Source organism: Coloeus monedula (assembly GCF_965178545.1).
Source record: "Coloeus monedula genome assembly, chromosome: 1".
NCBI lineage: Eukaryota > Metazoa > Chordata > Aves > Passeriformes > Corvidae > Coloeus > Coloeus monedula.
The window spans coordinates 28,890,666-28,913,974 of NC_138781.1; the positions used below are offsets into that span (position 1 = coordinate 28,890,666).

A 23,309-nucleotide genomic window follows, 5' to 3' on the forward strand; every position below is an offset into this window, starting at 1 on the left:
TCCTCTTTCTCTGCCAGCTTCTCCCTTTCCCTTTTTATTAAAATACTAAACCATGAGCATTAAGAAGCTCTTAATTTAGCTTTATAATAAAAATTGAAATCCTTCTTAACCAAGAGTATAGTATTGTTGAAATCTGTATCCTTGATTATTTTATAAGGTGAAGGAACAAAGTTAAGTCAAGAAAGGTAAGGAAAAAAGGAGTCAAGTCAGAAAGAGAAGCAAGAGAAGTCCTAAGATGCCAGAGGAAGGAAAAGGTGAGTGTGCCTTATAGCAAGAATAAATTTGTAAATTAAAATTTAATCTCAAAGACTTCCTTCACTTGAGACAGCTAAAATACATTTTGTAAGGACTAAGAAGCTGGTATAATATAGGAGACTAGGGAACACTGGCTTGTGATTCAGTGTACTCAACCAGTGCACACATTTTATCCAATACTTCTGCCACATCTCCATTTTGTAGTGGAACATGCTTCCAGGATGGCAGAGCTGGTGCCAACTCAGATGGCCCTCAAAGTACAAGCAAAACAGCCATAGTGGTATTGCCTTGTCCTTTAGTACTTTAAATCTACCCTAAACCTCAGAAGAACACGTGGTCTTGTGCTTCATGCAGACCTTGCAGTGCCATCCAGCTCAGAAGTAGTTCATTACACAGGTCAGCTGTGACTGTCCATGAATCATTTTGAGAAACTGTCAGAATCAGTGAAGGCTCAGGGTAGCCCTGATGGGCATCTTCCTTCTGTACCTCTAAGCAGTTCTGTCTTTGGCAGTGTTTGCTGTGTCTAATATGTCTCTCTGACAGGGACTGCTCTGCACCATGCCTATATTCCCTCATTCTAAATTTTAGTGTCATTGGGCATTGTAGGTAGTTACGGAAACCACTCAGTCTGACCATTCATGAGACTCTCTGGCAGTTGCATTTCCAACACCAGATATTGCCACTGCTGGGACCAAAGTCCCTTCAGAGACAGCAGCTCCAGTGAGCTGACAGGTGCCTGCTTTACTCCACACCCCACTCACATGCGGTTAGACCAGGCTTCCCCACCAGTTCAGCTCTAGGTTTCCCACAGCAGAGTCTCAGATGTCTCATTCTATAATGCAGTTTATTCATACTGCAGTAACAGAGAGGCAAGTCAAGCTGGTTCCTCTGAGGAGGGACCCCCAACAAAGGACCCCTGGGCTTTTATAACCTCCCAGTCCAAGCATATGCAAATCTCTTCCTCCTGAATATTTGTCTCCTGCTGTGACTCCCAATCGTTGTTCACCTAGCTAGCACCACAGGTCTTCATGCCCTTTGTCATAAAAAGGGTTGGCAGTTCATGGCTTATTGTCTCCTGCTGCTGCTATCCTATTCTAGATTTAACAAAAGGAGCTCGGAATCCCTCGTTCTGGCATGCAGATACTCGCATACGGCACATAAACCATCGCCTTTGCAGCAGAAGCATCCAGGTTTCATGATACTTATTTTGCTCGTGTGGCTAAAGTAGTGGATAAATATTGTTAATAACTTAAGCAATATAGTAAAAACTTAGTATTTCACCAGACTTTAAATAATACAAAACTGCCTCTTCACCTGGCAATCTCATGACAGAGTCAAATTCCCACCTGTTTACTTGTTTTCTGTGTTTCTGCTGTAGTTGTGAACGATGACATTTGAATTTGCATTGTAGTCCTGCTCCTATTTTGTTGTTTAGTGACTAAAACACTTTCCAAGTAAAAGAGTGTATCTGATTATTTCTTGTCAGAAGGGCGACTTGAACCCCAAACTCCCTCTTCCTGGCTGACTGCCCTCACTATGATGCCAGTGTAAAAACAGCCCCATGGCTGCAGTGTCCTGGCTGCTGTGCAGGTTTCCTTCTGCAAGGTTTCTTTGGATAAGCCATACTTAGTTAGGTCAATTGACTCAGGTTTAATTAGAAAAGCCCACAACAATTTGTCAATTAAATGTATGTTCCCAAATCACTTTCACTGCAGATTTACACTACAATTCTCTATGAAATCAAAGCAGCTAAACATATTGAAGATTTCATTCAGTGTGAATAGTCAGCTGCCTCGTATCAGCAAAAAGAACATATTTCTTTGATTAACACTTTTTTCTTTCTTTGAACATCAACAAAATCTTGATAGAAACCCTAGATTGACAACTTAACACAGCCTTCAAGGCTTTACTATCAAACTCCAAATCACTTAAGAAGCTTCTGCTATTTCTGCTGTTACTATAGTTATTAATATATCACCACAACTAAAAGAAAAAATCCAAGAAGTATTTTAGCTCATAAAAAAAAAAAATCAATGCTGCCCTTGTTTTTTATATATTGTGAGCACAGATACACTAACCACAGAGAAAGTTCTCCAGTTGGCCATTATACTCCCAAATCACAAGTTACTGTTCCAAAGAGCATTCGATGCCTTTAGACATCTTCATAATTGGCTCAGAAATAGCATGCTGCAAGAAAGGTTAACAGACCTTGCTGTCCCTCATATGGACAAATCTTTATTAAAAACAGTGTAACTGAAAGGTTCTCAAGAATCGGGAAACCGTATTACTTGCAGTTGTTCCCTAAGTCTAATTTGAACAAAAAAAAAAAAAAAAGGCAAAACAAACAACTTTTTCCTCTGACTATTAAATTAAAATCCTAGGTAGCTTTTAATACATCTACCTATGACATGTGGATTCAAGTGATACTCTGGTCCTGAATTTTAGCTCATCAGAAGAAAAAAAATAACCTAAGTTCAATATTATTTTTAAAATTAATATTCATTTATTAACCTAAGGAACAGTATTAATTCTTGCCATAACTAAGTTGACTTACAGGGATTGAAACTGGATAGAATTGAAAACTTTCCAGGCTTAATAAATTCCAAGCAACTACTAGATAACAGTTTTTATGTCCAATGATTTTCTCCTTTTCCTGTTGTGATCCATTTTATGCCATGGCTTTCAAACATTACAGAAACATCAAGCTCATTCTCCCAATTTCTGATCAGTAAGGAATTCAGAATTCTGTAACTCCTGATCTTTAAAACTCTGAGAATCAATACCAAAATTACACTGTTCTCCACATGTTTCTTTGCCCATCTTGTATCCTGTCTTGGTAGTTTCCCCATAAAGTACTCCTGGATATTTTGAGCTGGAAGAAGCCAGGGGTATACTGACCCCTTAGCCAACAATCTGCCACATGCCTCGCTGATCTGAACCCTTTTACTCAAACCAGAGCTGAACATTAGAGAGCACTCGAGACAAATAATACATATACAGTGTGTATTTCCTGAAGGGCAAAGAGAAGGCTAATTGAACATGAACTACTTTTATTTGAGCAATCTGGCAATTTTTTTTTTAATTCCCACAATTTCTCTGTGTGACAAAAGGAAAAGGTGAGAGCAGGATCCTAATGCCCTACACAACGGTGAGAGAAAATGACTATCCATTAATCTTCTACTTCATAAGCAGATGTAGATCAATAGTTGCCAATCATTCAGCAACAGAATTGTAAGAGAAGCCAGAGAGGAATTCCTTCAGTGCCATGACAGCACACAGAAATATCCTAAAATGAGTAAGCCTGTCTTAGGAATGGCAAGAATGTAAGAAATTATATGACTTAGTCTCAAAGGCATAAATGACCAAAATAGTATTCCCAAAACACATCAGAACTTCTGTTAGGCAGACTATGAAGTATCATGAGGGAAAGATGGACAATATAATTCTAAACAAATTTTATCTCTTAGATAAACATGGCTTCAATAGTAGTAGTGTCACATATCAGAATAAGCAACAGCCATTCCCTTTAAATCACCAAGTCAGCCAATACATTTTTCTGGTGATGTTTTTTGTTTTGTGCTTTTCTCTAAAAAGGTATTTAAAACTTGTTTCACAAACACACACACACACACACACACAAAGACACTGAAAACAATAATATTTTTGCTATCATTACATAACAGAAAATAAAAAAAATATATAAAAAGAAAAACCAAATATGAAAGAATGAAAATCTAAATTTGGTTATATCAATGCTAAAGACATCTTCAATACTAAGACAAATACTTCTCAATTTTGATTATATACTTGTGTCCTTATCAGGTGAAATAAAAAGAAGCAGTAGTCTGTATTATTTTACAAGTAAAACCAAACTCCAAAATTATTCTGGAGGCAACGTTAGGACAATGCAGTTATAACAAAGGTACTGTTGTGCAGCTGCATCTATCACTCAATTTTCATAAAAATGCACTATGTGAATTGCTCTGTGATATTAAAAACAAATATTTTCAAAATATTTTCTTTGGAAAAATAAATCCTATGTTAATAAAATGAAGATATAAATTGGAAGAGAGTAAGAATTTTAACTGAGAGAGATCTGATTGATTGATCTTATTTTCTAAGATACGCAAATTATACTTTACTTCATACTACAAGTTTGGAAATACCTCTAGCTTTGCACATTTCTTAGAAAGGGCTATGCAATCTATTGCAATAAAAATAAGGAACTTGGAATCAGATCAGAAAACAGTCAAAATACTTACATGAAAACACACAGACATGAGCCAGGCAAACTACTTTCAAATGGGATAATGAGGCAAATGGAAAATGTTATCTGAAATTATGGAGATGTTGACACAGGTTCTTCATTTGATATATTAAGTACTTAAAATCGCTTCAGTTATATAATTAACAAGATAAGAATTTTGTCTACTTAATCAGGAACTGACATATTGGCTGAAAGCATTACTTTTCAGGTAATCTATTAAAAGTGAATTCTGAACAGTAGTACTAAGGGTTAGGAAGACTGGCTAAATTCCTCAAAATTTTCTTCCCAATTACATAAGTTTGTCTAATATGATGCAAACCAATTTGCAATTTCAGAGTGTAGAGTTGGAATCTGGAGTATATAAATCACAAGATTCAGGATCGGAAGCAAACCTAAGACCCAATTTCTTGTGAGTTAAAGGAGAAGGCAAGTAAAAGCACATGCTGTATATTGTGTCAGTCTTTGCTGTACTAAAGGAGTATTTGGGTTCTCCTCATTATCTATGTGCACTGTAGTAGGGGTTTAATTACCGGAATTAAAGGATTAAAAAAAAAGCCCCATAAAGCACCCACAGTTCAGAGAAAAGGTTTTCATTGTTCTGATTAAATTTTAATTTCTTTGTACTAAAGAGTATTGTGTTTATGTTTATTAAATAGGAAGCGTAAAAATTATCCCTTAACAATTAATTTTGTTCCTTTTAATGGATTGGATATTGTCAATCGTATTATATATAGGTGCATTGTGGCCACTTAGCAATATGGACTGGATTTTGAAAGAAGGTTTTGTTGGGTTTGTGACATATATTAGAAAGGGCTGCTGCTTAACTGTTTATAAACCCCAGCATCTGTTGTAAACATGAATTATAGCCACATCAAACTTACATAAAGATTTGCCATTTGCTTCTGAGATTTGAAAATTAATTCATTCAAAATGAAGCTTGAAGCTGCAAATCCACGTTAGTGTTCATTAGTTCTGATTATAATCCCTCTCAAAAAAAAAGAGCAGAATTTGATAAAACCCAATTTTATTACAAAGTGCTCTATTTAGTGTGTTCATGAAAATACAAAGAAAATAACCTTATTGATTTGTATAGAAATGCTTGACCATACTTCATCAACACGGAACAAATAGCAAGCTGTAGTTTAGCAGTTTTGTTACAGTGTTTTTCGTATCTACTATAGACTCCTCTCACATCTGAATTTACTACAAATTAAAGAAGCAAGAAAACTTTTTCTGTCATTGTGTTATTCACTGTTATTTCAAATGGCGGGACTATACTGTGGAAGAGACCAAGATTTAATTCCTATGGAGTTACATTTGCCTTTGACGCATTGTAATAAAAGGCAGTAGTTTTAATTAATTAAGGAATGTGTAAAACATTCACTAGGCACTTCAATACATAGAAAAGGCTCAGTGACCTGCTCTGAGTAACAAAACATCACCTGCAATAAATTTCTTAACCAGCCTGACGCCATTTGAAGAAAATTAGATTCTATTGACCTTGGGCTGTAGCATATGGATAGACATTTTGTAAATCAACAGTTTGTTACTTCCACAATGCATGCTGGGCCAATCCCTCTGTATGATTCTGCACCATAAACAGTTCTGTCTCCTGGAAATGCAATGATTTTAACCCTTTGACATTAACCCAAATACACTTGACCATTTCTAAAGAAACTATTTCTTTAAAAACTGGGTATCACTACATATCTTATAAACATATAACTTACTTAAAAGAAAAAAAAGACAACATTCCCATATCTTGTCAATAGTACGAGTATATATGTTAGTCATTTGTCTTTAAAAGTGCAGAATGGTGATCCTCCCCAATGGAAGTGCCCAATGAATGAGTAGCCCTTACCACTCTAACAGTACATAATCCATTCCCAGTTTAGTCCTGCGTTAATGAACTCAGTAGCTGCAGACCCCAAGAATACAAACATAAATTCACTGCTCTGCTTATGGTCTGACACAGCACACTGCTTTCAGAGATGTATTTTGAAATCCCAGGGGATGCCCAGGACTTAAGGACTCCTGCTTAACATAAATTTTATACAGCACACTGCCTCTAGTCCTCATGAGTCTGAACCCAAGGTTCCCCAACCACACCAGCCTCCCAGACAGCTGCTGTAGAATAATGTTTAGGAGAGTAAGAAGCCTCTCAAACAGAGGGCCTTAGCCCATTAACACTTTCTAGAAAACATGAAATCTTATATCAGAGAGAGGTGCAGATACTGCAGATGCAAACTACTGTGATTTTGCTCTCTAGACAGCAGATATAGGCTAAACCAGATTTGTGCTCCAACTATCTTCCTTTGTCCTAACTCAAGCACACCTTATGTGCTTTGGGCATTATCTCTAAAGGTGGGCTACTACATGTTTGAAGTCTGACAAAAGAACATGCTAGTTGTTTTTTTATTTCTTTCTCTCTATAAACATTATAACCAAGAGCTAGGCAGAGTAGTAGTCTAACTACAAGACATCTCTTGCCTGTGAGAGAATATTTTGCACTCTATCACAAATATTTTCACCTTGCTTTGCTTCTTCTGATGACTACAGTTGCAGCAATGCTGCCTGAGTTCAGAGGTACTGTTCCCTGCAGCCTTATCCTATTCTGAAAAGGAACCTGTGGGATCAGTGGGACAGGTAACAGATGTCTGCAATCTGGTCTCTCTGTGAGGCCAGTGTCTTCTTTTCAAGCATTTTCCTATCAGTCAAAACTAGGAAGAGAGGAGAAGTTGAAGGAGAAGCTGAAAGGCCTGCAATTAAAGTTAGGAATTTTGTGTTGATGCTTAGTATCTTCACTGAAAATGTGGGGTTGTGATTCAATCCAAGAGACTCCATCACCCATACTGAAAAACTGGAAGAATAATGAAAATATCAAAACAGTTTTTTTCTTTTCAAAATGAAACATTTTGACTGTTGGATTCGAAGAGGAAATAAGTCAAATTTAAAACAAAGGCAAGCACATATGAGAATAGACCATTTAATTCACCCCATCACAACTAATTTTGCTCTTAAACTGATTTTTTTAACTTTCAGTCACAAAATTTGAACTTATCTTCAACTCCAGTATTCAAGTGGAATAACTGTGTTCTGGCTTCTTTGCTGTCAGGCAGGACTAGACATCCCTTACAATACAGCTTTTGAATACAGTAACAGGGTCTGCATAACAGGATTTTTTCCTTTTTTTTGTAAGTTAGCCAAGATATGATGCTATAACACTGTGTAGTGCAGTACTCAGGACACACAAAATAACTTGCTAATTTATCTGCCATTTCTCCTACCTTTTCTTACTGTGGCCCTTCCTTATTCTCCTGGAGAACACTTGAACAAGGTAAATCAGTAATTTCTATTACTTAAAAACTTTCTTAGAGATTAAATGCATAGATATCAGCACAAAATAAAAGCATAATTAAACAGGTTGAGAGAGAGTCTCAAAAATATATGGTCAGGAATATGACATAAATCAAACTATTAGGAACTTTTTCTGCTTTAGGTTTTCTTCATAAAAGATGGAAATAGAGTGATGTTTGGAAACTTCAAAGACAACGTACTTAAGACTGTAAATGGAATTTATAAATTCTACTTTAGTTTACTGAGACTAAGAAATATCTTTTATGCTATAGGATGCCAAAGAGTCAAATTAGTATGCCTAATTGAACTGAATACGGTTTTAGAAAAGCTAACATCAACTTGAGTTACTTTTTTGTTGAACATATTCTTTGTTTCCTTGTGTATATTCCAGTCACATAACTCATACATCTGTTATTCCCAGCATCGAGCCTATGATGTTTACACAGATCTCCCTGTAGGGCATTTTGGACTAACTGAATCATTATTTCAACAGAATGTCCTAGTTTAATGATACTTTCACTTGAAATACTGCCTTTTGCAAGTTTTATCCCCACTGGCACTAACTCAGCCCTTCCACGCTTACATCGGAAAATTTGACCCTACTCTTAAGCAGGAGATGCTGGGAAGGAAACTGATTTCCCAAACACAGGGTTGTGAGCACTTCAGACCTGTAGAGTGGGTAATGTGACAGCTGAGATTTTGGGGTTGACGAACACATTTAAATCTTAATGCAATGTCAATCCTGGTTTCTGATAATGTGTGCTAATGATCAAAAGATATAATTAAAATGGCATATTAATATTCATTATTTTGACAGAGCTCAGGATGCTACTGCTGTGTTCTCACTTCCATTCTCTACTATTTAACCATCACCAGAATTCTTCTCTTCCAGACTTGGGATTAGGAACAAGTAATGCATATTTTAAAATCACTGGTAGACATTTATGCTGAGCCTTATTTGGAAAACTATATGGGGCCATTCCATATCACAGCTTACAAGTATAACATTTTCAAGATACTAAGGCATGTATAAAGTATTTTTTAATTGAAAATTAAGCTTCTGAACACAGAAGACCCTTTTGACAAAGGAACGTGATTTCAATTTCTTAAGAAACTCAAATAACCAGGTGCTTCATTGCAAAGGAAACAATTGATAATGTGGATTTTTAGTGCATGAATATTTACACATACTTAAATTCTCCAAAGACTTACATGTCCAACTATCTCTAGACAATTTAGAAACCTACACCTAAATTTATTTCTTTTTATTTTTAATAAGTCAGTAATACTAAGTGTTTATGTCCAAAATCTGTGAACACCGTGGAAATTCAAAATATGTCACAGTTCCCGAGAATTAGTGACCTAGTTCCAAAGAATGCCACAACATTGGCTAACAGTCAGTAAAAAAAGCCATTCTAAGTCTTGCAATATTCTCTCACCTTCATTTTGAGAAGATAAACAAGTGCAAGAAGATTTTGCTTCCACACAAGTAGAATGTGTCAGGATGTGTTTTCCTATTAGTATGCTCTATTTACACATGAACCTTGGGATCAGAGTGGCAAGGAATGTCCTCAGGAATTTGAGGATCATTACCAGGATTTAATGTAAAAGATTCTCTAACTCCAAACTTAACTAACTTACTTCACTGAAGCAAATACCTGTGGATTCCAAAAGACCTCTGCACACAATACAAACTTAAAGTTTCTCTTCAGTAAGGAAAATTTTTGTATGTTCATTTTTCAGAGTAGAACCTCAGTGCAACGACCTGCTCTGAATGATAACTGTGAAAGTTAAAATGTTGGAAAATTAGGCAAGAGGAAACTAACATAAAAGCAAAAAAGAATTACTTTTTTTAAATCACAAGAGATATGCCCATATGACAGTGTAGGATTTTCAAATGAGTAATGTAGGGTTTTCAAAGGAGCAGGTGCTGTTAACTACAGAGCCCACTATGAATCAGACTTGAGTTGGACTTGCTGAGCCTAAATAATTTAGATTGCATAGAAAATTCTACATTCTGTTGAATTAAGTTTTGGAGCTTAGCAGACAACTAAAGAAGGGGTTTCTTTTCATACATTCCAGGAAAACGCTGCTGCAACATATTATGGACTTATTTCTACACGCAAATAAGTGGTAGCGAAAAGATTTGTGAACTAACATCATCTGGAAAATTCTATTGAACAGAAATAGAAATCCACATTTTTTTCTCACTACACAAAAGAAAACAAATTTTAAAATACCAGTTTCTATTATACTTTGCTCGAGTCTTTATACTGTTTTTTAGAAAGGCATAACCTTTCTGAATAATTTTTAAATACCTAGAGAATCATTGCTCTTTTTCAAGTTCTTTCAATATCACAGTACCAAAGTACATAGGGACTGCGACTATATATTTTTGTAATTAATTTCCTAAAGATAATGTTAGAAATATCAGGTTCCTTAAAATATAGATGAATTTCAAGGTGAGTCTGCTAGCAGATGTTATTAATGGCATATGATTTATTGTGACATGAAATCTGATCTGAAACTCATGTTATTAGCCGAGCTTTTTACAAATTATAATTGCCAACTGCTGAAAATATGCAGAAAGACCACTGATAAACTAGCTTCATCTTCAGGGCCTAGAATATCATCGTTTGCCAGAAGTCCAATATCTCTAGACCTGCTGGTAGGGTACAGTACCTAGGGATCCATAGATCAGGCTTGAGTTCAGATCTTATCCTACTGTAATTCTTTCAGAATGAGAAGCATCAGAGCTAGGAAAAGGAGGTCACAGAAAACAAATACATACTGTGTGACTCAAAAAGAAATATACACTTGGGTTCAGAGTATGCCATTGTAGAGATGCTAAACAGATTGAGTGTTTCAGAAAAAAAAGCCCCCATTCTGACTATGAGCTATAAAATATATACTTTTAATGTAAAAACAGTAAGCAAGATAATGTTCAAACATATTTGAACATCATTCTGTACAGCTCTTAGATGAGAACACAAACAGCATATTTTATCATCCTAAAGTCTACAAAGATCTGCATCTACAGAAGACTTTCCAGGTCACCCTCATGGAAAACTAAACAGTCTATGGTTGGGGTCACAGTGAAAAAACATTTTTGTTAGTAATTATTTCTAGACATTCTCTGTTTATCCAAATAATGTTGTATCTTACTTTTCACTCCCCATGTGTCTTTAAATGCTAATTAAAGTTTCTGAAATGTTGCTTTTAACCACCACAACTTACTTGCTAAATTACCTAAATAAGAAGAAACAAACATAAACATTGCATTATGAATGTTATCTACTCAACAAACCAGATAATTGAATTTACAGTAAATGTAATACATTTTTAATCTCCAGAAAAGCTTTGCAATAGCACTGAAGATTCAAAAAGTAACACAAGAAACAGATGCAAAGTCTCACTCCTGACTTTTTTTATAGAAACAAAGTTTCTTAATGATAAAAGCAGTTATGTGTAAAATGGCATTCACTTGCCCTTACTAAGAGTATATGTGGAAGAGCCCCCTGTCAATGTACCAGTGTGAGTGTGGGAATGAAACATAAGGATCACCATCTGCAGCTGTCTAAGAAGTGTTCTTCAGTGCCTAATGGCAAAGTGTCAGTTCAGGGATCCTCACAAACACAATGCATAATCTTGTCCATGCTAGTCTTACAAGGCAAACATTTCACCTGTGAGAACAGTTTATTTATAATGCTATTCATTTCAGCTGAAATACCAGCTATGAAAAAGTTACACTACAAGCAGTCTGGAAGCCCATGCTTAATATAAAATGAACCAATTTCCTCTCTTTTATAAGAATCAATATTTTAAAGGATGTGCAAAACTTAACCCCTCACAGACCATATCTTAGTAACATGGAAAAATATTTTAATATGCAGGTATTTTTAGATTCTTACCTACTGTTGAACTTCTCTGGATGTTTTTCTCTCATGATATGGAATCTGTGGGCAATTGAAGCGTCCTAACAGGATGACAAGAAAAAGCACCATGAATGTATTGTGACAGGAAAATTGCAAAACAGAAGACTAAATCTGTAAAAAATGCATATCATTTGTAAGGTGCTTCGTGAACTGTCATTTTCTACAACAGCAATAGTCTTATCACTTAGAAAGCTTACAGGTACATTGTTCCCAGAATGGGATGTATCTGAACTCAATAATTTATTATTCTTGTTGCAGTCTCCATTGCTTCTTTTTACAAATCAAACATGATAGTTTTGTGTAGTGAAAATGTCTTCAAATTTTATACCGCAAATAACATCCAGGTATAGTAAAGGTTCACTATAAGACCATTGACACAGTTGTGCCTTGTAGAAATACCAAATAAGCTATTTGAAATCCATTTCTTTAGTAAAAGTGAGTGACGGATTCAGCAAAGTTACTTTATATGCATATTTATATACTTTATATGCAAGTTGATATCTGCATATGACATTCAATAGCTTTCTCTAAAATTGGGTAGAAAATAGGCATAATTGCTAGAAGATTCCCCATTTGCTGTATGTCAGGATGTGAAATCATGTGGGGAAATATTGTTTAATATAAAAAAGAGATTTATTAATTAAATAAATTTTATCAATATTTTAAAACGTAGTAAATTATGTTAATAATATAATTGAAAAACATGTAAGTGAAATGAAATAGCTGAATGATATAAGTGTATAACATTTAGAAGAGAATCAACCCATTGCGCTGGTGGAAGTTGTTGAAAATAGAATAGCTGGAACTGATGTGCTAGAATCAGTTTTCAAAGTAGTTTTTGTATCTTCTTTGCAAGTACGAAGAGAATTTTTTCCTCAGTCCAGATCATGTAATATTTATTTCTCATACTAATCATTAAAACTTTACAAACTGGGAATTAATCTTTTATTTTTTATGTATGTATTAAATGAGTTATGAGAGTATGAAATCCACCAACTCTTGAGTCTTGCAGGGGATAGTAAACACAGAGAAATCCATTTGGATCATTCTTTGTAATTATGTCCTAAAATTCCTGTTATATATAAATATAAGAACAGTTAGTTCAGTTAGTAAGAAATTTAAATTAATTCCAGTTTCCATGCAAATAGCATTTGAGAAAAACTACAAATAAAACTGTCACTATAACCAACTATCATATATAGATATGAACCTCCCCACCCATTTTTTATCAATTTAAAAGATTATGAAACTATAAAGGTTAAAACTTTGAAAGAAACATTAAATTCAGTATAAGCCTATGTCTAGCAACATTTTAAATTATTTTCAAACAATGAGAATTAGAATTTGCAGGCAAAAAAACCCCAAATAAAATAATTAAATAATTTATTAATGATTCCAAACATGACTAAAACTTTTGTTCAAAATAATTTTTATTTAAACCAATCAATGCTAATCTGAATTAAAAATTAGCAAGCATTTAATGCAATTATAAAGATACCCACTAATATAAACCATGCATGCAACACTTTGTGTTTTAAAAAGGTTTTTATTTACTAGAACTTAAGCAGGGCATGCACCAGAGAACTGACTGGTCCAACCTTCAAGGTTTGGTTTACTAACTCATGTGTGCTTTGAAAAGATAAATGTATGAACTTTAATACCATTAAAGTCAAAGGTAAAATTGTTCAGATAGATTGATAATATATAAATAAAATTATACAATTATGAATAAAAAGCAATACATAATTCATTAAATATCACACATACTATCTATATAAGGATGTCACACAGTATAAAATTTTTAGGCAACACTTGTGATCACTGATCAAATGAAATCAGTTAGTAGCAACATTAAATGTGCTGACTCCATCAAGGTACTCAATTTTTTTTATGATCTTGTTATGTAGTTTTGAAAGATGTACATAGTTTGCTGCTTTAGGCACATCACATAATTATTCGTGTATTTTTCTATTATATTTAAGGATAGAATTGTCATTCAACATTTCACTGTTCTGCAAGGAAATGACAGCAAAATTCCCAGGAGAATAGTGTTAGTAAAAAAATGCCTTATTGTTCTGTTCTGTCATCCAAACTGTCATCTGAAACTTTCAGTGCTGTATTCTCAAACTGCACTCACTGTTAATTTAAATTTATTTTTATGTGCAATTTTATAAGGCAAATATCCACAAGTATCCAGGTGATCCCACAGTTCTTGGAGACGGATGAAATAAAGCTGACAGTAAACCCTGAGACATCACATTCCTAAACAAAGCCTGCCAGCTGAACTAAAAAAAAATAACTCTGTTAACTTTGGAAAGACCCATCATTCATACTTTATCCTGCATTAGATATGCCGGCATTAGAAAAGTATATTTGTTAGCCAGTTTCATATGAAAAAGAAATGAAAGGACTATTGCTGTAGTTAACTGTTCATTTTCTACACACTGAAGCATAAGACAGACCCAAGACAAAATGAATAAAGGAGTAGTAGCATTTTTGACAGAAACTGGAAACACTAATCAAGGACTAACTGTCTAATGAATTAAATGAAAAGGCTAATGTGCTTACTCATGCATAACAAATGCAAGGCACAAACAAGCTAGGGATCAATGCCCACTGCAGATGGCAAACAGGCAGTTGTTTCCATGCAAGGTTGATTTGATCAAAATTTTCCCCTCCCTGAACACTTTCTGACTCCAAAATGAATCAACTAACTTAATGAGCAGAGAGGTAAAAGAAGTAATACACACAGCCAATTTTGACAGGCACAACACAAGACAGGCACACATCAGGCCAATTTCACTAGAAAAAAATGCTGAAGAGCTACATTTATTGATGGAAACTGTAGACCAGAAGAGTAACTACACACAGATAAGCTCAAAAGTAGGGGAGCTGCTAAGGCTTCCTTCAGCTGATATTGTCCAACTATTCTTTGTAACCTTTAATCAAATCCAAAGTAGAGTCCTTAGATTCTCTAGCACAGGGACCTGTTCCCAACCTTAACTCCACGCTGTAAAAAAATCTGAAACCAGCCCATGCTGGCTGTGCATTAACAAAACAATCCACTGCTTTAGGAGGAAAAAAAGATAAGAGAGAAAAAAATAAAACCAAAACCAAACAAACAAAAAATTCACCCAAGAAACTACGCTGAGTTTTCTGGTTTTCAGATGTCTCCTCTTTTACTTGTTAAGACAGCAGCATATAAACTGGTATAAGTAAATTAGAATCAATGGGAAGAATTGAAAGTAATTGTAACTTGAGATTGAGTAGGAGTACTGTCTCTTAAGAGCTGCTGGAATTACCAGATGCCATCCCTGAATCCTGAGGAACAACCATTAGAAGTTTCCTGGGTGAGGAGAGCAGAGAGTCCTTCTTCGTGAGTTTTTTGGCTACATTTGAAACAGGATTAATTTCAGCAGACTTCATTCAGCCATTTCTAATAGAGGCATCTAGCTGAACCTGTTTAGACATAAAATTGTTGCTGGACCAATGGAGAATTTCTTTCTTTTTTGTGTCAAAAGCTGTATTAAAATCACTTAATTAACTATACAGAAACAGAGCAATATTCACGTGTATGGTAAATCAAATACAGTTTGCAAAATATGATGACCTTTCCTGGTACCTGATATTGTGAATGGCCAGGAAAATATGAGAAATAATTTTTGCATTTTACTATAAAACTGTTGTGAAAGAGAAAATCCAGGATTCAGTAAAGCAAACTCATATGCGTCATGATACTACCTAGCAAAGTGAACAGGATTTTTAAAGAAAGATTATTTGACAGTCAGATACTGGTCCATAATTAATATAATCTCTGGAAATTACTTATTAATTTTTATTAGTAAATTGATTTGCATTCTGGCATGAAATAAAATTTTCCAGCATTACTATATCTGAATCTGAATATTGTCCAGTTTTACAAGTAACACACCATAAGTACATACCTAAACATACCCAAAATTTTTGAAATTTTTATTATTAATAATAATAATCTGAGGAGAAACAATGCTGTCAAGCCTGTTACAAGATGAAAGGAGGAGGAAAGTTTTATGGCATCACTCTACTATGAAACTATCACCTTTCCCTTCATCCACATTTGAGCCACAAGAACCCATTTTATACCTATACTTGTAATACATTTCACCAAACCATCCAAGAATTGAGATTTTTTCCAGGCGCAATTTTGCATCAGAATCAATGTTGGGCACAAAGTAATGCTGAATACAGAGCATCTACAGCAGAACTAAGCAGTCAATTAGGCAATTTTTTGTTTCTAAGAACATTATATGAATGCTTGAGTTGTATGGTACTATTCTAAAATTCTGCATTTCTTTTTTAAGATATACAATATTTTTAGTCATTTACATGTCATGACAACAGCCTACATGATATTTTTTTCTTAACTAAATTCATAGTACCAATCTAATCTGAAAGAAATGACCACACCATGTGTTCTTCTGTATGTCTTTCTTGTTTAGATGGTTTCCACTTACTACTGTAGCATTTAGAAACAAGAGATGAAAGAATGGGTATTTGAAGAACAGAAAATGCAGTTTATCCCAGTTTAAATTCTACAAAATTGTACATACTCTTAAAAAATGTACCTTTACATCACACAAGTATTCAACCAGGACATATATGTGATGAACATGCAGACATACACAGATATATGCACCCTTACATTTGAACCTGTTCAGGCTCTGAAGCAGCTGGACTAGCCTTACACCTCAAGACTCAGGTTTGGTTTAAATCCTGACAGCGAAGATAAGATAGAGAACAGACAGAGCATATCTGAATCTACTCCTAGGAAATGGAAAAAATATTTTAATTGAACTAGGACATTTCTCAAAGTGACCTGCCAAGAAGAAAAGAAGCTTAAGTTGCTACACCTCTTTAATACCTTATGATTGACTTACACACATATATATTCATCTTTTTAATGGGTATTAGCATTACCGGAAAGCAATCTGAAGCAGTCTGTTCAGAGGAGTAACCTTATACATTGTGAATAACCTTATAGAAAGATTAATGCATTTAATATATGTCTATCTATAAGTTTGCTGTGATTAAAATTTCCATTAAATAATAACTTTTATGCTGGTGAACAAACAAATAACCAGTGTGCATCTTCTTTGGATACAAATGGTCTGATTATTTTTTTTTTCCTAAGATGCTTCTTTAATTAAGGCTTAATGGATCGACAAGGCTAGGAAGCTTAAGGGATAATTCAGCAACCTGTAATCTTTGGATCAGAATGCAAATCTAACCTGAACAACCAGTTTGCTCACATCAGTTATTAATGTGGTATAGCACAGATGTACAAAAAATATCATTGAAAATAGATGAAGAAAGTTTGCTGTGGTGGCTTAAAATTAATTTCTAGATAATTATTTTCTAGAAATTATTTTCTAGATAAACATACTCACAATTATGCATTCTACTTCCTGTGCATATATATAAAATACAAAAAAACAGTACAACCTTCATTTTAGTATTTCCCACCCCATAATAACAATCTCAGATAAACAAATCATATTGAACCATTGAATGATCAAGTATAGAAAAAGGCAGTCAAGAAGCTTCAGGTTCTGCCTCGTTTGAATCAAGCTGTCAGTTCACATTTCACTCCCAGGTTTTTGATTAAATTACATTAATTAACCTGAGAGGGAAAGGGATTTAAAAAAAAAAATTCATTAATGCATTAGTTATTGGTGAAACATTAGTTACTATAATTATATTAGTTTCTGCTGATATTCTGAGCCATTTCAGGTATAGATGAGAAAGATGGTAGTTTGAAAACATCAGAGCAAGAAGAGATTACAAGCACTTCTTAAAACAGCTTTACTAGAAGACACTGATAATTCACTTTCTCAAGAAAAAAATCTGAGAACAAAAATCAGAGAAACTTGCATTCCCAGCTTTTAAAGAAGAACACAGAAACTGTGAAGATAATGCTATTTATCTGTGATATTCTCTGATGGTCAAGTTTAAATACATTTCAGCAGTACATGTATTGCTAAGTCAAGTGACAGTTCATACTTTAAATACTCATTTAAATAGGCAATATCTCAAAACCCAGGATGGAACATCAGTAACACAGTATTTATAAGTGATGGACAAAAGACCAGAGGATAGTAAATCTGGAAATTGTAACAAAAAATCTGAAACAGACCTTCAAAGGTAAGCATGTTTCATCTCCCTTTTTATTTGAAGTTAGAATTCTGTTGAGTTTCTGACACTTTATTCATTCTACACAGACACAAAATGGAATCCATTTTGCAGGAAAAGACAAAATATTTGTGCAAAAAACCTCAGCCCCTCCAATGTTCTGCCTGTGTATAACTCTGTAAATTGTGGGCACATACAGCAATTGATTCCTTGGTATTTACTATTGATCAGTTTACACAGGGTGACCCCACACGTTCCATCTGTGTAGGGACCAGACCTGTAAGATAAGCCTTTGTACCAGTATCTCAAGGACTTTTTTTGAGGAGCTATTTTGGGTTTTAGAAACTGATACTACGTTCCTATGCATCTATATTTTCAAGTCATTAATCAAGTGCAAGACTGGAGGTAAGACAGGCTGCTATCAGACCATATGTGTCATGTGCCACACGACTCAATGCAATGCAGAGGACATGTACCCTGTAAGATGATCTCTGCTGAGTATACACTGCACTACGTCTTCCCTTCTTTATATTTGGTCACCCTAAATTTACTGTAAGTAGAGAAGGGTTCTTCTAGGTCCATGCTAAGTGTTTATGCGGTCACTAAAAAGAGAAGGAGAAAAGTGATCACATGGCAATTAGCCAACATAGCCATATAGACAGTGTATTAAATATCTTGTATATTAAAAAGATCTCTGTGGTAAACCTGTAGTAGCACTTCTGATAACTGCTGATCAAGAACTATGTTGAAATAGTCCCAAATTATCCTGCAAAATGAGTTTGATCAGAACACAATCAAGGACATAGCTTAGGCTGAAAGTCAATATAAGCAACACAATGCACTTCAATTGGTTGTTGCTTCATATGTTCTTCAGAAACACAGAAATAGCTCACAGGTGTCTTCAATAAAAAGCATAGAAACTAAGTTTACATTAAAAGCTTGTCTAGCATGAAACTAGTGCCTAGACTTTCATGCCCAGCACTTTTGCAGTTCTTAGGAGAGAAAAGTGAGTAATTTGCTCAACTACTAAGCTTTTTTTTGGTGAAATACGAATTAGTGTCATCACATTAAAACTCAGAGAAAAAACCAAATTTGGGATAAGGAATAACTGCTTGTGTAGTGTCTTGAAAAATGATACTCAAATAAGATTTTTCAAAAACTCGCATAATAAAAAAACCCAAAACACCCCCCCAAAACCCCCAAAAATAAATCCCTTTGAGTATTTTTATTTTGAACACTGATTAAGTTTGCATTAGAGCAGTATTCTTGAGGGCTGAATGTAGGCCCTTAATTTATGTGCCTAAACTGTCAGGGTGATCTCCCTATCCTCCCAGTATGCTCAAGAGTTAAAAGAAAGCTCTTTGGAAGGATTCTCCCAAAAGGCATGTTGACATGTTTCTGCTCTGAATTGTTATTTCAAGGTCTTTTGTTATTAATCATACAAGAAACTGAGCACACCTAGCTTCTTAAGTTTATGAAGGTATGACTGACATGCCACAGTTTGAGCAGTCCTCTGAAATCCTCGGTGGGGTTCAAGCCAAATCTTGTATCACCACCCATTTTATACACTCATTTGTTTGATAGGGATCAAATAATAAATGTTCACCTGACTCCTCCGTAGCAACTTCCCATAACTTGTTACTCAAAGCCTTGGCAACAGGGTCTTATAATTTTAATACATATTTATGCTATTCATTTGTTTCCATAGCAGATATTTATTTTATAAGAAATATGCAAACCACTAAAACATCTCTCATTGATTTATACTCTGAAAGAATATTTTTCTCTTAATTGAAAAAGGTCACTGTTTTCCTCATTCATTATGTTTTTGATTTGAAATTTAAATTTTTGCATTACAATATTATTTATTGTCTTTCCTATTGGACAAACAAATATTAATTTATAAAAAAAACCCCTAACATACTCATAAATTAGGGCTAGATGTTGGATTATTTATCTACAGATGTTCACTCTCTCTCTCTGCTGATTTACGACAAACTTTTCAAGATCCTCTCCCTTACATCTTTCACATAGCCTGTTTGTTCTGTCTCATAGGTCTTCTCATAGAAGCAACTTCCTTAACTTTTGTTCAATATCTGCAATTTTTTTCTTGTGCAGCATCAATCAAAATATTTTCTGAATCCTTCTCCTTTATTTTCCTGCTAAGGTGTATAAGGTTTCTAATTCCCACCTTTGTGGAGGTTCCTTCAAGCTTGCTCCCTTCTTTCTCCTCTACCAACACAGGCCACCTCCTTGTACCAGTAAGCACCTGAGATTCAGTTCAGACCCTAAGGGTCTGTCAAAGTGTGAGGTAGCTGTGGGAGGGCAAGAATAGCAAAAATGGCAGAAGACTGAGACAAACTGAGACAAACCTATTTAACAGTAAGTCTGAAAATAACTGTCCAACTAAGAAGCCTCCAAGAATGAGCTAGATTCACGTGAGCTAGTCATGCCAAGTTTACTCCCACCACAGTAGTTCTGAGCGTCTGAAAAGGTAGTGCAGAAGTAAAATTAAATTAAACTGTTCATAACAATATTAGATGGAAGAGATTACACCCTAGCAGATCATCTTGATCACTTACTGGTTTTACTGCTACTGTTAACCAAATTTGTAACTTAAAAGGTGAACGCATACTTGTTTTCATACACAGTGTAAGTGATCAAATTTCTTTCTGGAGTGCAAAACCCAATCACATGCTACATGTAAATGACCAATATTTTCATGAAAAGCAAGGGGTTAATATTCTCTGAAATATGTCTGCTAACCCAATAACTTAATACAATTAGTTCATATGAACACTGTTTGGTATCATTCCTCTCAAGTTAAATAAAGCCCAGGCTTTGCAGTAACAGCTACCTGAAACTTGAAATAGACTAAAAAATGGAACTTGATGCCATCTTACTGAGCTTTTAGGGACTGAAATAGATATTCTCTCTGAATAATAGGGAGCTGCATTAAAAAACAAACATGCTATGGCTTAGAGAATGAAAAGCCTTTTCTGGACTTAAGATTTGGATATATGGAAAAGCGTTAAAATATGTCCAAATATAAACATGTGTTTATGGAAGATGAATTCAAATTTTACAAAATTAATTCACATATATTTTCTTTCCAAAACAAATCAAGCTTTTTCTATAGCTGCTTTGAATAAGTCATTTAGATATGCAAAACATTTTACAGTGATGAACCTCCCAGAGAATGACATACAAAGGTTATGCAGTAACTATTTTTGTAGACTTTGGACATTGAAAGGCTTAGAGGTTAAATATATCTATTTACTACACAGAGAGGTTCTACTATGTGTTATAAAGGGAATAAGTCACAGGTTATTATCAGAATATTGATATTTAGGGACAACAAAAACCTTGTTCTTTATTGTACTAAAGGCACTAATAATTGAGAACTGTAAAGTTTTTTTAAACAAAATCAACATGGAGTTAAAAACGGTTTCCACTGAAAAGGGAAAAACACCTAGCAACTTTAGAAACTACCAGTTCTGTATTTCACTCTTGGTTTATGTTAAACTGTTTCAGTATTAAGCAATCTCACAGCAAAATAAAAAATACTGTTCTTCATGCAGTCAGAAACCCAGGAAACTGCACTAAAGCACTTTGTTATGATCTAACATACACAGAATTCTGAACCTAAGAAATAAAAATGTCCAAATTGCTTTCAAAGTGCTGAATTAATCCTTCATAGGGGGCCAAAGAAATGCTTTTTCTGCCTTTTCACATCCCAAAGATCCAAATTTGCAGAAGACTAGTGGAAAAGTCTAGAGTAGTGTAGTGAAACTGAGAAATTCCTTAAATTTTCTAGCAAAAAATTCCCTCTCCCAAGAGTGCACTTGCATAAAGCTTTTTGCCTAACCATCTGGACAGACTCAGTGCGTCATGGTTGTTTAGCAACTTAGAGTTTTCATGGTAGCTTTGAATATATTATACCAGTATCCTATTCTCAGCTTCAAATTGTTTGGGAGGATTCTATATCTGCATAAAAACTCTTTGCATAAGACCCATTTACTCAGGATTTACAACACATATGAGGTTTTCTAGAAGGCTAAGTTGTTTACACTAAATACTAGGGTACAATTCCCCAAATTAGTGATCTGCTTTACGAAGTTACTCCCCAAATGATCAAACTAAGGGTGCAGACAGCTGCAGTGCAGAGGCAGGATGAGCAGAGTGAGTTCAGGAGACAACTAAAGCATACAGTCAAAGTTAGGTCCACAAATTTTCACTGCAAACAACATGAATGGGGAAGTTTCTCTGAACTCTAGACCAGACAGTTATGCTATAAATATATTTTACAGATGGAGAACCCCATCATTTTTGACAATAAATCAATCTGCTTCATGAGAAAGAAGTTTTAAAAAAAAAAATCTTTGGTCTCAATGGAAGCATAGTCAAATCACCTTTCAATTTTTTACCTTAAAAAACAACAGTGCAGTAGGCTGAAAGCTGCTCCTAGATTTTTATAAATTTGCAAATCAAAGAGCACCTGTTTGTAAAGTGCTGCTTTGCTCAACTACTTAAATAATGTAATCAATACTAAATGACAAGCCAGAATTCCCAAATTTGCTGCACAGTAAGCAGACACTTGTCTTGCTGATGTTTGTAATAAGTAATCCTTATAATGTTAGCCAAGACAAATGTTGTTAATATTAACTTTTCCTCAAGCATAAATATCACATCCATATGACATCAGATACTATCTCAGAGTAAGATTACCTTAATGTTTGCAACTATTTTGTATAATACTAGCATTAATAAGGGCGATGTAAATCAGTTAAACCCTACTTTTACTACTGGGCTTTTTTTTTTTTTGCCAATGAAAAATCAAAACCTATAAAAACATATGCAATTTAAAGATCAGTGCAAACAAAATGTTTCCAAACATTTACAAAAGCCTGGAACCAGAATTAATCTTTCATTCAGTTTCAATTACGTACATTGTATTCAAAGCTATTTCCTAGCCAGAAGAATATACTGTTGAGAGACTGTTTGAAGGACAATGGATGCAACACACATTTAGGAATCACAATCACAGAATATTCTGAATTGGAAGGGACCCACAAGGAACATCAAGTCCAGCTCTTAAGTGAATGACCCATACAGGAATCGAACCAACAACCTTGGCATTATTAGCACCATGCTCCAAGTAACTGAGCTAATCCCAGTTTCTTTCTGATAAAATGAAAATTGCCCTTCAAACTGCCATTACGTTCCAAATAAATTAATCTATGTCAACACTCCTCAAAGATGCATTTCATAATGGCCTTCATGTACACATTATCTGTGACAACAATTTTGTTTCTGGAATAATAAGC

General features: G+C 34.6%; 1 protein-coding gene across 4 annotated transcripts in view; it reads right to left on the bottom strand.

Annotated features, from left to right (window-relative positions):
* Positions 1 to 23,309, bottom strand: part of DGKB (diacylglycerol kinase beta) — a gene marked incomplete at its 5' end in the record, with an annotated part of 302,358 nt that overhangs the window by 123,900 nt on the left and 155,149 nt on the right. For all 4 annotated transcript variants that reach the window (XM_082282403.1, XM_082282401.1, XM_082282402.1 and 1 more), the window contains one exon: positions 11,791 to 11,855. In XM_082282403.1, the coding sequence (XP_082138529.1) occupies positions 11,791 to 11,855 (65 nt within the window). The remainder of the gene's footprint in view (positions 1 to 11,790; positions 11,856 to 23,309) is intronic.